The sequence below is a fragment of the Loxodonta africana genome, chromosome 7 (assembly GCF_030014295.1).
Source record: "Loxodonta africana isolate mLoxAfr1 chromosome 7, mLoxAfr1.hap2, whole genome shotgun sequence".
In the NCBI taxonomy this organism is placed as follows: domain Eukaryota; kingdom Metazoa; phylum Chordata; class Mammalia; order Proboscidea; family Elephantidae; genus Loxodonta; species Loxodonta africana.
This window is the reverse complement of record NC_087348.1, coordinates 4,618,623-4,636,052: the sequence shown is the minus strand read 5'-3', so window position 1 is coordinate 4,636,052 and position 17,430 is coordinate 4,618,623. Positions and strand designations below refer to the sequence as shown.

Below are 17,430 nucleotides of genomic sequence, written 5' to 3'. Positions count from 1 at the left end.
TGCCTCGGAAGAAAGGCCTGGCAATCTGCTCCATAAGATCCCAGTCATTGAAACCCAACGGAGTAGCATCCTACTCTAACGCACGCAGGGTCGCAATGGGTCAGGGTCGACTCAACGGCAGCTGGTTGGCTGGTTGAAAATGGCCCTTTTGGTGGTCCTGGGCAGACCTGGAGGGCTCGGGAGGAGACAGCAGAGCTGCCCTTTAGAAGCCATGGTGGTAAGGGCTCCGTGCAGACACGTTTCATTACACGTCTTTACAGGGGAGCGCTGCGTCCTTTGAGGAGGATGCCATCGTCACTCCACTGCGCTGGAGTCCCCGAGAGTAAGAGAAAGAAGTGCGTTATCGTGTAACGGACGCAGCCAACGCCAACGGCCTTCCGGGCTCCCCTCTTCCTGTCTGCTTTGGTTGCTCCCCATGGGGACTTCGGGTCGGCACTGACGAGACAGGCAGGCCTGGGTACGGAGCAGGTGGCGTGTGTGCCAACGGCGGAACTTACCTTAGAGCGAGTCCGGCAGGTTTGCCTCCCGTCGGTGCCTCCAGTCCTTCTCCCGGCTTGGCCGATTTCTCTCGGTTCATTTGCTGCAGGATTGAGTTCAATTCACTAATGACGTTTGCCTTTGGGCCTGAGAGAATGGGGATCTTGACCTCCGTGATGTCGCCCCATAGTTTGGAGGTCCTTGGCTGAACGACCTTGGCCGTGCTGGGCTGGGCCCCTCCGGGCGGGGGGGGCGGGGCCGGCGGGGGGATGATGAAGCTGTCCGCGTCCTCCTCCACCAGCGCGTCCTGGTAAAGGGTGTTGCTTTTGTGGATGGTGGGTTTCATTTTTGGCTTGGGAGGTACTGGGGGCTTGTCGACCACGAAGGCTTGTCCGTCCGCGTAGACCGTGCAGGTGTCTGCGTTCTCACCGCCCTCGGAGGACAAGGTGGAGATGCTGGACACGGTGGACATGGTGCTGGTTGTTTCCAGGTGGTGGTCGCTGCTGCTCCGGCTGTCCACCTCCTCGATGCCTGAGTCTGTGACAGCGTCAAAACTCTCGGGGGGTGGCAGGAACGGGGCAGGCAGGCAGTTGGAGAGAGCAGCTGGCTTCTTACCGCCTACCGAGTTGGCGGGCTGGCTGGAGTTCAGCGAAGGGGACTGAGGGGCATCGTGTTTCTTCTGCTTGACCAACTCGGCCAGAGCGGGGACCGAAGCGGCGCGGTCGTCGGGGATATCAAAACTGTTTGCAAATTCCAGGGGCGGAGGCAATGGCTCTGTAAAGATAAAATCTTCATCCAAGTCCACAGAGGCCAGAGGTGGGGGAGGGATGCGGAACGGCAAGACAACCGTCTCCTCCATGGAGCCGGCCGCCACCATGGCTCTGCCGGGCGCGGCGGCCGGCTCGGGGGCAGCTGAGAGCTGCAAAGCACCGTCGGTTTTGGAGACACCTTCTGGCACCTCGGGTGGAGAGTGGTCCGCCTGCGTCTCTGCCTGCTCCTTCTGGTCCTCCTCCTCCAGGGAGCCGTCCGACTTGGCGGCGTCGACGGTGTGGACCATGAGCAGGCCGGCCGACCTCTGCTGGGACGTGTCCATGATGGTGACCAGCATGTTCCTGTCATCACCCTTCCGCTCTCGGCCCAGCTCCGTCTCATACTTGTTCTCCGTCTCCTGCCGCCGCAGGGGGCCCCGGGTGTTCTGCCTGCTTACGGGCGGGAAGGCCGGCTCCATGCTGGGCCGCATTTTGGTGTCGATGTACAGGGGCTTGTTGAGGTCGGCCTTGGGGGCCTCCCCCTTGGGCCCCTGCTGGGACTCCTTCATGGCCCGGTCCCTGGCGGACAGCGCTAGGGCCAGAGGGGAGCTGGGGTCCAGCAGCCTCCCCGTGAGCGGGTGGACGTAATTCTCGGGGCCGCTCTCGGGGCCCTTGGCTTTGGACGTGGGATTCAGCGGCCTCCCAGGCTCGTCCTGAGTGCCAGCCTCGCCCCCACTGATAAAGTGGTTCTCGGGCTCCCTGGGCGCTGGCCCCAGCGAGGGTGATGCCAGCTGCTCGGTGCCGTCCTCGTCGCCAAACCCGCCCTCCTCGGGGAACTTGGAAGGCCGCGTCCTGGGCGCGGGGAGCCCCAGCCCCACATCCTCGTCCCCCAGGTCCGTGGAGAGGAAGGCCGGGGAGTTCCTCCGGGCCTCCAGCCGCTTCTCCCGGTCGCGCACGGCCCCGGCGATGGCGGCTGCGAAGGGGCTGCTGCCGCCCAGGCTGTCATCTGGCCGCAGCTGCCCGGGCTGCTCGGCGGCCTGCGTGTCGGTCTCCATGCTGCTGCCCTGGCTGCTCTTGCCGCTGCTGCTGGTGGAGGGCTCCTTGACGATGATGGTGGGGATGGGGATGGAACACGTCTTCTCGGGGCTGTCCTCCACATTGGGCTGCTTCACCAGCACGCCCTTTCGCCGTGCGGGCTTGGCCGGCACGTACACGGCCTTGTTGGCCATCCTGCCCACCTCCGAGTACGGGTTCTCGGGCATCTGGCCCCGCTTGCCGCGGAAGTTGGCCTGGGTGGCGGTGGCGGCGTTCCGGTTGTACAGGTCCTCGGAGTCCAGGGAGTACCGGTCGAGCTCTCGCCTGTAGTAGGCACCCTTCTCCCTCATGGTGGCAGCCACCGTGTCGGAGCGGGCAGCCGCCGAGACCTTGGCAGCGGGATTCTGTGTAAAGGCGGGCTTGATGGTCCCGTAGACTCTGGGCGTCGGGGACTTGGGGCAGTTGTACACAGTGGCAGTGGGGGAGGGTGGCGGTGGAGACGGGGGCACGGACTGGGGCGGAGGGGGTATGTCCTCGGAGGTGTCGGGCATGGACAGGCTCCTGGTGAACTTGAGCATTGGAGGGGCCAGAAACTGCCGCTCTTCCTCCGTTATCCCTGCAAACAGACACCAGGGTTAGTTTTCAGCCACAGTCGCCACAGCTCTAGCCGCACCAGTCCCGAGAGCTGGCTGAGACAACAGGCACTTCGCCACAAGCACAGTACGAGCCACGATGCTGGGGATTAGTCACGGGCCCACTCGGGGCCGACAAGAAAGGAAAGAACAGAAAAGAAAGTCACTGGGATGCAGTGTGTGTGTGTGTGTGTTTATTCGCCCTGCCCAGTGGTGCCCAGACCCTCCTGAGGGATGCTCATGGCCAGGACGGGGCCGGACGCTGCTCCAGTGCTGCTGTCCAGGCCGAGCTCTGGGTACTGCTCTCCTGGGGCTGTGTGCGCCTGCACGTGCGTGTGTGTTGGGGTGGGGCCTGGGCTGGGTCAGGGGGCTTGGCCGGGACCCTGGGGGAGTGTTTTTAGGGTCTTGGGGCCTAAGACACCATCTGAAATGAGGGCAGAGAGTGCAAGCGTCAAGGGGGCACCGGTATTTGCTCGTGTGATACGGATGGCGCACAGTCGCCAAGGGCTGAGCCTTTCGGATGGCACTAAAGTGCGGCCATCACTCCCATCGTTAGGCAGAGGTATCTGCCTGCTCGTGCTGCAAGGAGGCGCTGGTGTCACCGTGGCTGTCTCTTCCAGGACCACATGCACCCGTTCTGCAGCCTGACTCTGCTGGGGTGATGGTGCTGGGCTCTGTGTGTACTGGGCACCCCTGGGGCCCTCAGAAGGATGGCTTGAGGGGGTGGCTCAGAGAAAGGGCCATCCTGGCTATGAAACGCCCTTGAGGGTGGGGAGCCCGACCCCCTTCTTTAACCAAAGACTCCAAGCCAAGCCAGCACAGGACCCTGAGCGCACACCCAGCGACTGGCCTCGACAGGCTGCTTCCCGTCATGGAGGAAGCGCTGGAGCTGAGCCTGCCTAAGACTCGGAGCTGGGTGCAGGATGCATGATGACGAGGTCTGAGATCTGAGGACTTGGCACAAGTCCAGCTTGAGCCCCAGGTTGTCCACGTGGAACCATGTGGATGTCAGACGCATGAGGGGATGTGCTGAGGGGTCCTACGGTGGCGAGGGTCTCTGCCTCGTGGGCTGGACGGGACCAAACCCGCCGTCTGCCTGAGAGTTCTCTGTGTGTGTGGCTGGTGTGATTCTGTAGACCCTTTTCAACAAAGACACGAAAACAACAATCGGGTGCACTCGGGGAGGAGGGGAGCAGAAACACAAACACAGCGACAGTCACAAAGTGCCTAGAATCTATGGTCGGGAGCATGCAGGGGTTTCAGAGAGGGAGCAAAACAAGTCACTTTAAAGAAAAGAAACTCCTCTGACAAACTACAGTAACTTATTCCAATCAAAATCTCCATTCGATAAGGGTATTCCAAATTCCACATACTCCTTGAGGGAGGATAATTTGGTCGGGAAAGGCTTTCTTTATTGGCCATTCATTACAAGCCGGTTGGCTGGCAGTTATATTCCCAAGGAGTAATAATTTAAGAATACACCTTATAGAGTAAGTGGGTCACATTCAGATTACAGATTCCAAACTGTAAGGAGGCACTAACCTGACAGAAAGATTCTGCTGTCTGACAGGAGGAAATCAGCTGTTATTAACCAGTTAACAAGCCAGTGACACACATGGTTTACACGTTACTAGGACTGCCTGGGCCCTGAGCTTGCTTGCTGGTCAGGGAGGCGTTTGGGTCATAGCAGACGCCATGGCCCCGACAACTTATTCCATCCGCCGCAGAGTCACCCACACGCCAGGCCTCACTGCATTGCTGAGCGGTTCTAGGACACGGGGCCACGTCTGTCCCCTGGGGTGCAGCCAGGGCTGAGTGAGAGTCCACGGGACTGCTGGACAGCCACCCAAAGTACTTTGTCTTTAAGTGGCCAGCAGCCCCTGGTGTCCCAGTGCCATGGCCTTGGTGTCTAAGGGAATTTACAAGGCTGGACTCTGACCCAAAGCCACTCTCTCAAAGAGGAACTGTTACCTTCGTCTGGGACACAGTTCACAGGGATCATTGTGACGTTAATGAGTGGATGGAGCCATTTTATACAAGACCGTGTGTTATTTCATTAGCATTCAAGAACCTGACCCGGCCACCCTTAGAAGTATGACCCCTTGAGCTCATCCTACAAAACGTGGCAGCCTGTGTTGCCATAGGGGAGGTAGGGAATGGGTCAACCGCCCATCGCGGCCGGTGCAGGGAGGGGCAGGGGGAGCCGGCCTGGCCTGCCCCCATCTGCCCCCCATCTTCCTTCCTGAAGTATGGCACCCCAACCCCCTCCACCCTGCTGGTATTTTCACAAATAACTCGGCGTGCCAGATTAGAAAACCACCCTGAATTTGGTATCCGTCATGGGAGGGAGGTTTTAAACCACTTGGGTGTTCAGATGGCTGCCAGTGGGTGAGGCCAGGTGTGCCCTCTGGTAGGAGGGCCTGGCAGGGCAGTTGCCAGGGCTAAGATACCACGGCAGCCATGGGGTGGACCCCCGGGGTGGCACTCCCAACGGGCGCTGAGGGCTGGGTTCAAAAGCCGCGGGACAGCTTCTCCGGGTGAGGGCCACACTTCTTACCTATGGATTTCTGCCTTCGCATCGTACCTCGAGGGAGGCCCAGAAACGGGCCTTTTGGGCTCCCAGGAACGGTGGGTGTCATCACGGCGATCCCCTGGCGTTCATAAATGGACTGCAACCAGAGAGCCCACAGTGAGACGCTGGCCGCGCCAGCCCCCATTGGCCACGGGCACTGGGGGAGAGCCAGTGCCACACCGTGGCCCCCCACCCCAGGTGCTCCAGGTGACCCACTCTCCACCTCAGACTGATGAGAACCCCACAGGGCCCTCTTCCCCACTGCCCTCGGCTCCCTCGGTGTCAGCCTATGGCCCTGCTGACACCGAGCAAGCCACACTGTGGGGCTACAGTCACCCTGACACCGTTCGCTGGAGTAGCTGGGCACACGTCTCCAACAGGGGCCAGGAACAATGTCCTGCCAGAGGGGACAGGGTGGTGGATGTGTGAGGTCCGACCTGGGCCCAGACCCTGGCCCCCACACGTGATGGGACTTTGGCCAAGCTCTCAATTAGGAGCCTCCGTTTCCTACTCCACAGGGTGGGGATGACAGCCCCGGGTGGGGGTTGGGGGGGTGGTGGGAGATGAACAAGGTGGGGGCAAAGGGCTGATGAGGGCCGCATGGGCCGTGCCCAGTGAGAGAGCTGTGGGGGCTGCGGTCTTTGCAGGTGGGCCTCCTGGCTCCCTCCTCCTCTGGCTGGGTCACGGACAAGGAGCCTGGAGCTTCCCTCCACCACTTTGGAAACAAGCTCCCTGAGCAGCCTCCACCCAAGGCTTCCACTCAGAGCCACCGCGTCCCTGTCTGGGGAGCTGATGTTAATGCTGGTGCCCCCCTTGTGTGCACGGGTAGGGTGGCTCTGAAAATGATCAGATACGAATGCTCAGTGAGAAGGTATGACTGGCAAGCTCTTGTGACTAGGATGCCTGGCCCAAATGTCTTACAGCTCAGACACCACCTCGCCGGGCCCTGTCATCTGTCCATCTCTCTCCTCTGCAGGCCTGAGGCTGTAGAAGCTGTACAGGCCCCTGGTCTTTGGACAGGCGGGGGCGGGGGGGAGGGCACTTGCATAGGCTCTTCTGGGGTTGGAAACGATCTGGGGCAAGGTGGGGTGCATGGGCACAGACAGATGGGGCTGGGAACAGAGCAGGAGGCCAGGTTGCGGCCAGGAAAGCAAGAGGTCAGGACCGGGGTAGAACCAGAGCGAGATGGGGCCAGGACGGGGCCAGGACCAGAGCAAGGGACCAGGACAGGGCCAGGAAAGAGCAAGAGGCCAGGACGGGGCCAGGACCAGAGTGAGGGTCCAGGACGGGGCCAGGAAAGAGCAAGAGGCCAGGACCAAAGTGAGGGGCCAGGACGGGGCCAGGGAAGAGCAAGAGGTCAGGGTGGGGTTGGGAACAGAGCAGGAGGAGGGGGGAAGGGCGTGGGGGAAGGTCTCATCAGGAGGAGTGGGCTGCAAAGGGTAGAGGGTGGGTGCTTTTATTGTCACCGTTAACACTTGTACTTGTTTTCATGTTTGTTACACAAAACTAACATCAAATGCCTGACTTTTATGGGGATAATTGCTTCAAAGACCAGATTAAACAGAGTGAGTCAACTTGAAGTTGATTCAAAGAAAGGTACTATGTGAAATAAATAACGGAGTCCCTGGGTGGCACAAACGGTTAACGAGCTTGCCTGCTAACTGAACGGTTGGAGGTTCGAGTTCACCCAGAGGTACCTCAGAAGACAGGCCTGGCAGTCTACTTCCGAAGAAATTACCCTTTGAAAACCCTGTGCGGCACAGTTCTACTCTGACATACACGAGGTCGCCATGAATTGGAATTGACTTGAGGGCAACTGGCTTAAAGTAAATAATAGTAACAGGTAGCACTTGCATGTGGCCCCAGATACCAGGATTTGTCCCTCTGGGGGAAGCCTGGCCTAGCCCCAGACCCTTCTCAGGCTGTGCTTTCTTGAGGCCACCTAAGGAACGTGGATGCAGCCAGGCTGAGCGGGGCAGCCTGGCACGTGAAGGCGAGGCCTGAGGCCCACTGTCACTGGGCTTTGGGAGAGGTCTCCCTTCTTCTGTTGGCCCGGTGTTGGTGCAGAGGACCCCTGCCTGTGGGGGCTTCCACGCTCGGTGTTGGTGGCCTCTTCCACCCCAGAGTGTTTCCTGACTCTGGAAACTGGCAGGGTCCTTCACACATGTGATTTCACTTGGGGGCAAGATGGCATCGAGGCTCTGGGAGACCCAGGGACTGAGTTCAGGTCACGAGGGAGCTGAACGGCTCGGCTCTGCTCCAGCCCCCCGGGTCTGTGCTGGGCCACACGCCTGCCCCGTGGCCACTCGGGTACGGGCCCCGTGTCTGCAGAATGTGGGGAACAGAGTCCTCATGGACAAAGACCAGCCACCTGCACACCTGCTGGCCGCCCCCAGGAACGCTGGAGCCCTCCACTCACATTCACGTCGACGATGGACGGGAAGCACCGGCTGGCGGGCCGCTGTTTGATGGTGGCCACCCTGGACTCCACGGCCACGTTCTCGGCGGCCCTCGACAGCTTGGCGGCCGGGACGATCTCCTCGGGCTTATCTGCAACGTAAAGGGGATCGCTGAGACACTCAGAGAGGCGCTTGGGCGGGAGAAGCGCCTTCCGGGCAGGGTTAGCAAGGCCATGCGCGCCCGGGCACGGGGATCGTGCGTGCTTTTCCCGTGGCTCCAGAACGCACCCTTCCCTCTCTGCCCCATGCACTCTCGGGGGGCCTGGGGGGGGATGGAGGTCCCAGCCCCTCTCCATGCCCTCAGCCAGGAGGGGTGACAGCAACACAGACAGGAGAAAACGGCCAGCAACACAGCCGCTTTCTCCCGGGGACGTGCCACAGCACACACACCAGCACACGACAGCCGGTGGCTTTTGACAAGAGCCACGTCTCTGGTGAGGTGGTTATTCTGACTCGGGATTCACTCTTGGCTGTCAACTACAACCAGCACTTGGATTTGTCGTCGTCGTTTTCTAAGTGACTCTGAGATGCCGTTCCTTTGCAACAAATGCCGCTGCCCACACACAGGCTGCAGGCCAGTGTGGGGCTAGGAGGCAGGAGAGGGGCTGGCCCTCCCCGCGGGGCCGTCGGGGTCCCAGCCTGGGCCGGGCAGGGAGCCCCCACGTCTTTCTTCTAACGGTGGAATACCTTCATTTCTTTGTGAAAAAGTTTTTACTGTGGTAAAATCGATGCAATAAAACATTTGCCATTTCAACAACTTTTATGTGTGCACCTCAGCGACTGATTCCATTCGCTGTCCCCATTTCTGCTCTCTCTCTCTCACTTTTTCTTCACTGTGGTGAAAACACACGGCAGAACATTTGCCACCACGGAAAATTCCATGTTTATAATTCAATGACATCGGTTACATTTGTCACGCGGTGCCACCGTTGTCAGTGGCACCCATTGCTTTTTGGAAGAGAAAGCTAAGGATTAGTTACAAGTGACCCTTAGAAAATAAAATAGTGAAAAGTATTTACAAACAAAACAAAAAAAAAACCCCAAACTTGGAAGATGCAGCCCGTCCCAGAGCTCCGCCACGGCCTGGCTTTATCCCTGGGCTGTGTGTGTCCCGGCCCCGGTGCGTTCAGGGCCGCCTAGACGCAGGGACCTGGCTCCCACAGCCCTACAGCGTCAGAATTCTCCGTGCACTTTGAAAAAGGCTCCTGCCGATTCCGAGTTGCCTTTGGTTTAGGGTGTGAAATGGTGACCGCTGGGGAGATCCCCTTTTGAACCCTCTGGGGTGCAGCATTCGCCTTAGCCCCCAGGAGAAGCAGGCCACCCAGAACATTCCACAGCCTGCGGCCTTCTAGGCAACCTCAAACCCGTTCCCAGGGTCTGGTGGTTCCCGAGGAGAGGCCCTGGGGTCATGCCCAGACCCCAAGCCCTGAGCTTGGCCACAGTGAGGAGGCCACCTTGAGAGGTCAGAGCAGCTCCACCCAAGGGCTGACACAGAGCTCGGGGGCAGGAAGGCCCACGTCTCCAAATTGTTCTTCACAACACCGGTGACGTGACTTGTCACAGGGGCTCCCCAGGAGGGGTTGGTCCTCCTAGACAGTCACCCAGCAGCCACAACATGACAGTACTGGCCTGACAGAAGCCGACCAGATCGGAGGACCCCAAACAAGGTGGACTTGAGAAAGTGGGGAGGGTGTGTGCGCCGGGGGTGGGGACTGACGTGTACCCAGAGCCCATGATGCCAGGCATGGAGCCAGTTCCCCGAAACGGCGGCCACCATCTCAGGCTAGAGGGCAGCCCACACGTGTGTAGGGATCATGTCATGAGCCGATGTACCTAGTCCCCGTTAACTTCCCACGAAATCCGTGAGCTTCCGTGGCTCCAGAACCGCGCTCCAGACCTTGGGCCAAATCCTACCGCCCCACCACGCTTGCTTTTGTATGGCCCTTGAGCTAAAAAGGGTTTTCACATTTCCAAGGATCACAGAAAGGAGAACAGAGACCACGTGGCCCACAATACCATCACCACCCGGTTGACACCAAGTGGACTCTGGCTCAGGGTGACCCCACGCGTGTCGGGATAGAACTGCACTCCAATGAAAACAATGGCTGAATTTCCAGAAGATCGCCAGGCCTTTCTTCCGAGGCACCTCCGGGTGAACTCGAACCTCCAACTTCTCGGTTAGCAGCTAAGTGCATTCACTGTTTGTGACACCCAGGGAGCCCTGTGGCCCACAAGGCCTGAAATATTTACTCTCTGGTCCTTTACAGAAAGTTTGCTTCCCCCTGGCCTACAGCGTGGTACCAGTTTACCTGCCAGCAGAACGATGAGGCATTTGGGTAGAAGCAGTGTGAAGAAGGTCCTGAACCCGGGCCTTCTCTACTGGCTCTTCCCCTCTGACGATGTTGTTGTTGTTAGGTGCCGCCGTAGGGTCAGCTCTGACTCGTGGCGACTTCACGTACGACAGAACGAAATGTCGCCCAGTCCTGCGCCATCTTCGTGACTGTTGGTGTGTCTGAGTCCACTGTTGTGGTCATTGGGTCAGTCCATCTCATGGAGGATTTCCTTGTTTTCGCTGACCCTCTACCAAACACAATGTCCTTTTCTAGTGATCAGGCTTTCCCAGTGACGTGTTCACGTGAGCTGCAGTGTGCACATGAAGCCCTCCCTCATCTCCCACTGAGCACTCCTGTCCCGTTACAGCCACGTCCACCGACCAGAGATTCTGCTCTCCTCGCCCCCACGACTGTATCTGCCCTCTCCTTCCTCTCAACTCCCTCTCCGGGGATTTCCGGGGCCCACACGTTCTCCTCCTGGCTCTTCGCAGCCATTGCTGGCGCCTCTTCCTTGGGGGGCACCTCCTTGCCCCCTCCATGGATGTCCGGGGTCATCACTAAGCGCCTGCCCCATAGTGAGTTCTCAGGCAAGGTAAGAAACGCCCACTTCTCTTTTCACTCTACAGGTGCAGATGCACCCAACTTCTGTTTGCTGCCATCCTCAGCGCCATCACCTCACCTGGGGCTCACCTGCACTCACCTCCCACACTCCTTTGTCCAGCTCCTTGAACCAGGCTCTTTCCTGTCCACCTTTGTCGGGACCCCATCCGCCGTCACTGGGGAGCCCACACAGCCTCCGCCTGCCTCCATCTCAGCGACTTGCTTCCTCCAAGAAGTTTCCCCTCACAGACCTGGGCTGGGATCCTGTTTGTGGCCTTGCTGGTTGGTAGTGAGGCTGTTCTTGTCCAGGTCTCCTGCCGCCCCCACTCTCTGGCTTCCCTGTTGGTCACACTGGGCTCTGACTGGGGGCCAGACTCGCTCCCCTCACCTCTGCAGTGCTCATGGCCCAGGGCCCTGCTCAGGGCGGGGCTCAATGACTCCTGTTTGACCTGGTTGAGGGAGCGAGCCAGGGTGCACGGATATGGCTTGGTCCATTCCTAGAAGCCGAGTCCCTCGGTGTGACCGTTCAGCTTTGCTGTGGGTCGGGGTGCAGCCGCTGGGGCCACTGGAGTGCTCTCCCCCAGGCGAGGGAGCTCAGGTCTGCTGAACTCTGGGGGCTGCATCTCCCAGGCACCCCCCATCCTCCCGGCAGACACTGCTGGGCCCGCGCTCTCCCCCTGGATAGAAGAGGGTGCACACCAGCAGCCATTGTGGGAACAGCAGCTTGGACCCTGCCTCTGACTGAGCGGAGGTGACGTCCAGAGCGACACAGCCCACAGCCTCTAGGAACGTGACCTGGAGCCGATGCCACTGAGTTGGGGAGGCCAACCAGAGCCCCACAGACACCCCAGGGGAGGGCCTGACCGCTGGGCTTTTTAAACTTGGTGGCAGTGGGGGCTGGTGCAGGCGCTCAGGAAGGTGGTGCCCTGTGGAGAAGGCCTTGCCAGGGCTCAGGCTCCAGACAGCCAACATTGCACCCAAATTGCAGCTGGCCGTATTGGGGGACGTGGGGGTGAAGGTGGCCCCAGGGCAGCTCAGCTTACCTGTGATTGAGTTAAAACTGTTGGATCTTTGAGAGCCCCCGTTCCTAGCTGGGCCCTTCTGGACACCACAAGTCTGTCCCTTTGGTACTAACCTGACCTGGGGGGCTGGGGCCCTTCTGGACACCACAAGTCTGTCCCTTTGGTACTAACCTGACCTGAGGGGCTGGGTCACTGTCCCATCCTTCCCCCAGCAGCCTGGTCTGTGGTCACAGCCTCCCTGGACCACTACCTGGGATCTTCTAGGACTCTGCACAACCAGAGGGAGCAGACTCCATCTTGGGGCCTTGGGCATGTGGTCAGCACCCCGAAAATGTATGTTGAAGGACCAGTGTGTCCGGGTGACGCCAAGGCATGGCCCTCAGTCCCATCCACAGGGTCCCGACTCTGGTGGAAGTCCAAAGTGCTTTTGTGCTTATTTCTCACCCGACAGGGAGCTGCTTGTAGGGGAGGGGTCAGTCCTATTTTGCAGAGAGAGCAACTGAGGGTCCGAGATGGGTGAGGTCACGCAGGGGGACAGCGTGGGGCCAGGACAGGAACTGCTGGTTCGGCCCCACAAGGACATCTGCGTGGCCAGCAGGCTAACACTGGTGAGGTGCTGACCCCTGGTGGCCGCTGCAAGTTAAGCGTGTACCTGGAAAGCAGTAGGACCATCTGCCTGGCCCGCCCAATGCAAAAGCAAGGGGAGGGGGCGTGTGCATGAAGTCCCAGCCCCCACACCATGCTCATACCACCTGATGGGCTCACACCACCCCATTGGCTCACACCACCTGATGGGCTCACACCACCCGATGGGCGGGCTTTGACTCAGGTAATCAAAGATGCGTCCCCTCTGCCCTGAGCCCACCTTGACCGAGGGCAATTTGTCTTTGCTCCAATCTTCTCTCCCCACTTTGCCTCCCAGCCCACTTGTCCTTTTGAACCAGAACATGTGACAGTCACGTGGGCCTCAGGGGTTCCCAATACTCTTCAATTCAGAGGTGAGTCAATGTGGTTTGTGCGATGCCCTCCGTCCCTGAGACAGGCCAACCGTGAGCCCAAGCCTGACCTGCGCCCTGCTCAGCCCGTCCCTGGGATACGACTGCGAGCAGGTCCTGGCCTGTGCTCTTGGGCCCTTGAGGTCACGTTTATGGAAACACACAGGTGCTTAAGAAAGGCCGTGAGGCTGCACTTCCTGCGTGTCATTCAGGTGCCTGAGGGTTATACCTCATTCACAAAAGCCTGGAATTGGGGCTCTGTTCAGGGCCTGGATCAGGAAGATTTGTGGATCCAGCCCCCCCTCGGGTTTAAATGAAGCACTTGGGGACTGAAAACAACCCCACAGACAGACTTGAAAACTGTCACCCCTTGAAAACACCACCTAGCAAGAATCAGATGAAGACGTACCCCAAGTGACCCCGTATTTTAATTTTCTAAGAAGGCTTAGGTTCTCTTTAGGAGACACGGGGGATGCTCTGGTCAGTGAACTGCAAACTTCCGGGTGTCGGGGGGTGCATGCACGGGGAAGGGAGGTGGTGGCTTGCCAGGCACACTTGGGGTCAGTACCCACGTTCCTCACAGGAAGCAGGGTGGCGACAACAGGCTAGGGCAGGTGTCCTGCCTGTCACCCAAGCCCCCACCTGTGAGCTGGCCCTCCACCAAAGGGGCACTTCAGCACAAGTTACCCAGAGAGGGGCAGAGACTGTCCTCGAGCCGAGTGTCCCCATGCTGGGAGACACCTCCATTCTACACGCCCCCCGAGACTAGACACCGGGCCAGCTTGGGAGGAGGGAGGCCCCCACTGTGGAGTGGGTACAACACCAGCCACAGTCCAGGGAGGGGGCGGAGGCTCAGACCCACGGGAGCCCTCGAGGGCCACCTCTCACCAGCTAGAGATGAGACCTTCTCGGAGGTTCTGGCTCCAATGTTCCAGGACTTTCTTTGCCCATGGCCACACCAGCCCAGAGCCCTGGTGCCAGGCCCCCCGTTAAGAGGGTGTGCTCTGCCGTCTCCCCACTTACTGTCCTGAGCCTTCTCGGGGCCTCCACAGGCTCCAGAAGTGTCCAGCCAGACCAGAACTGAGCTCAAGCCCTCAGCTTCTGGGGTCATCAGCGTTCTGGGTCAGGTCCTCCAGGGTCCTGTCCTTGCTCGTCATTGCACCTGCCCCATGCCAACTTGAACTCAACCTTCTGCAACCCTCTCTGCGGGGGCAGGGCACCCTGTCGGGGTGGGGGGGTCAGAGAGCAAACTGCAGGGCTCTCTCTGATGCATCTCCCAGAAGGAAAACAAAACATTGGAAACATCAAATGCTACAAAAGACGGCAGCGCACTGGTCAGCAGCTCTGATCAGCTGACCTGCCTCTCGGTTTAATCTCCCAAAATTTCCCCTCTTTACACCAACTGGAGCCCTGGTGGTGCAGTGGTTAAGAGCTCGGCTGCTAACTAAAAGGTTGGCAGTTCAAATCCACCAGCCGCTCCTTGGAAACCCTATGGGGCAGTCCTCCTCTCTCCTATAGGGTCACTATGAGTCAGAATTGACTCAATGGTAATGGGTTTGGTGTTTTTGGTTTACACCAACAAGCAGGGAAGGTATGGATGGTGCCCACCTAGCCACACGGGCTCTGGGCCCTGCCGACTCCTCCAGGCAAGGGGGCTCCAATGTGTTCAAGGCCACTCACCTGCCGGGGGGGGAGGTCTGTGGCTGCAGCCAGAGGGGACCCCAGTGCCTGCCTTGCCAGCCACCCTCTGGCGGGAGTGTCCTATGCTGCCTGAGGCCACACCCACACAGGGTCAGGGGGACCACAGCAGGTCCTCGGTAACCTCCACACCCCCAGCACTAAAGGAAGGGATTTTAGGACCCAGAAATGCAGACTCGGGACCTTAGTGACTTGTCCAGCCAGCAGGGGTAGAGCTGGGATTTGGGCCTGGGATAACTTCTAATTCCACACAGCCTCTCTGGAGTTTGGTGAAACCCTCTCAGGAGGTTGGGCTGACCGCCTGCGGAGCCTGGTGCAGGTGGACACTGGGTCAGAGCATAGGGTACCTACTACGCACCGGCATGCACCCCCACTGTGTGGACAGGGAGACAGGCTGGGAACCGCAGGGCCGCCCAGCTGCGAGAAGGGGCCCCCACGGCCTCCAGACCTGCGCTTGCTGCTATGTGGGCAGAGTGTGTCCCCCAGGTCCCCTCTGCCTGCTGGACCCCCCAGGTGATGGGCCATCTGGGGTCTACTTTCCCCTACATCTACCTCCTGTACCATTGGGGGAGGGACAGGGACTGGCTGCAGCTTGAATCTCAAATCTGTACCCAGGTTTCTCTGTTCTCAGCCTGGCCCCAGCTGTGCAGACCCGCCCTCTAAGCCCCTCCCCATGGTCAGGAGGTGTCTGGCTGCTGGAGATGCTCCTGGGGGGGTGGTAGGCAGAGCAGATGGCGCTGGGTAGGGGCAGCTGCAGGTTCCCACTTGGGCGCGGCCAGCGCCAAGTCTATGTTCTTCTCCTTGACAAGTGACAGGTTTCTGCAGCCGCTCCGTGAGAGCAGTGGTGCCCCGTAGTTCCCCGGGTGGGTGCCTTCCTCAGGGAGGCGACGAACAGGGGCAGCACCCATGAACTGAGGGTTTTGGCCTTGGACTGAAGGGAATCCTTACAAAAATGGGATGCTATGAAACTCCTTTTATATGAAACTCATCAAGAGTGGCTTTCTGGACCCTTCTTAGATGCCTCACGGGGACTTCCCTGGGCAGCCCCTCGGGGTGGTGCAAGCTCGGGTGGCTCCAGGGGGAGGCGGCTAGCAGGGCCTGTGCCCAGGGTGCTGGCAGGAGTACGGGGTCGGAGCCACATCTAGCTCGGAGCCCCAGGACATGGGACCTGCCCCAGGCTCTGCTTCACTGGGTCCCAAGAGCCAGCACCCTGTGTTGTAACATTTGGGGTACCGAGCCGTGCCTTAGGGCTGATGCCATAGGGTCCTCTCCCACCTGCCCTGGAAAAGTGGCTTTGCATTGGAATTGCTAGTGCTTCTTTTAATAGATGGGGTGGAGTCACCGCCTCCACGGCCAGGCGCAGAACATTCCAGAATAAGGTTGCTGTTGAAGAAGGGGGGGCCGCGCGCGTGCCCATGGGGGGCCCAGCTGTGACGGGCACACGCAGTTCTGTGTGTCAGCATTGCCCACCCTCCCAGCTTCCCCCAGCACCACCCAGCTCAACCACAGCTCCGAGCCTCTTGGAGAGTGGGGTTTCTGGGAGCCAAAGGAGGCAGCCCTGCTCATGGTCAAGGGGGCTGGGAGTCGGAATGCAGCCCCAGGCCCGCCATGCCCAACGCTGACTGTCCAGTTACAGGGCCTCTGGCTGTCTGCACCCCCAGACCAGGTGGCCACAGGGAGCTCAGGACACACTCGGCAAACGGCCACCCAATCCCCGTAGGTGTGAGCTCGAAGCCCAGGCTTCCCCACTGCCGGCTGGGCGAGGCAGGCCTGGCTGTGACGGGCTGGGGCTTCCTCCCCTGGGCCTGGATCCCGCTGGCATAAAAGCCAAGAATGACGTGGACACCACCCCAGGGAGAGACACGGCACGCATTGGGAGAAACCACAGACGAGAGAAGCAAAGCTGACGGACAGACTTAGGGACATGTGTCTGGGGTAAGGCCCCTCAGGCAGGGCCTGGGACAGGAAAAGACAAGACAGGGCTCACGGAACATTCTAGACCATGCTGACAGGCACAGGTACTCTCGTCCACTAGGGTGTGATGGGCACGGGGCAGAGACAGACACTCGCTCTTCCCCTTACCCTTCTTCTTCCGGACGGAAGCTTGCAAACAGAAAGGGGAGCTGTGAGTCATGCTTCATGGCGTATGTACCCGCAACCTCGCCTTGGGCCACTCTTGGGGGACAGGGCAGCCTCACCAAGCAGACCGGGACGGGTGGCATTTGGGGGACCAGAGGTGGGGCAGGCAGGGCTGGGGGGCTGAGGACTTCTAGAAGGAGTTGGCGAATTTAGGGGGAAAATCTACGCCCTTTCTTTTTCGATTTGCCCTGCAAATCGTGAATCTACTTCCTGGGGCAGGTAGGGCGCTTTTCTAGGGCTTTCTTTCTTAATTACCACCTCTGCCAGTGCCCTGCTAAAGCGGAACACGCGTCTGTAAGGACGAGTGTGAGTGGAAGCCGGCCCACTGTGGAGACAGCCCCGAACAGAGCGGCAGAGGGGTGTTCCCTGGGGCTCCACAGCCGTGAGACACTGGGGGCTCAGGAGACCCTCGGGCTCCCCTCTTGTCTCTTGGTCATGCAGGTGCTCCTGGGATGCTCATGCCCTTTTATGAGAAGCTGATTTGCTTGCTGGTCCCCCAGGGGCAGCTGAGACCACCAAGAGCACATGACAGGCCCTTGAGGAGTGTATGTGGTGGGGGAGGGACAGGGAAATCTATGTTTCCATCATCAGCAGGTGCAGGGCACAGCGGCTGGAATCCAGCGGTGACTTTTCAGGGAGACTTGTTCTCACAGACACGGTACAGACAGGCCAGGAGAAAGGGGGCGGGGACCTACTGGTTCCTGGGGGTGGGGGAATCG

General features: G+C 59.7%; 1 protein-coding gene across 2 annotated transcripts in view; it reads right to left on the bottom strand.

Annotated features, from left to right (window-relative positions):
* SHANK2 (SH3 and multiple ankyrin repeat domains 2) overlaps positions 1–17,430 on the bottom strand; it is a 571,155-nt gene that overhangs the window by 12,065 nt on the left and 541,660 nt on the right. For both annotated transcript variants that reach the window (XM_064287611.1, XM_003422618.4), the window contains 5 exons: positions 16,655–16,675; positions 7,885–8,015; positions 5,451–5,562; positions 4,436–4,456; positions 498–2,877 (listed from right to left, as the gene is read on the bottom strand). In XM_064287611.1, coding sequence (XP_064143681.1) covers positions 498–2,877; positions 4,436–4,456; positions 5,451–5,562; positions 7,885–8,015; positions 16,655–16,675 — 2,665 coding nt within the window. The remainder of the gene's footprint in view (positions 1–497; positions 2,878–4,435; positions 4,457–5,450; positions 5,563–7,884; positions 8,016–16,654; positions 16,676–17,430) is intronic.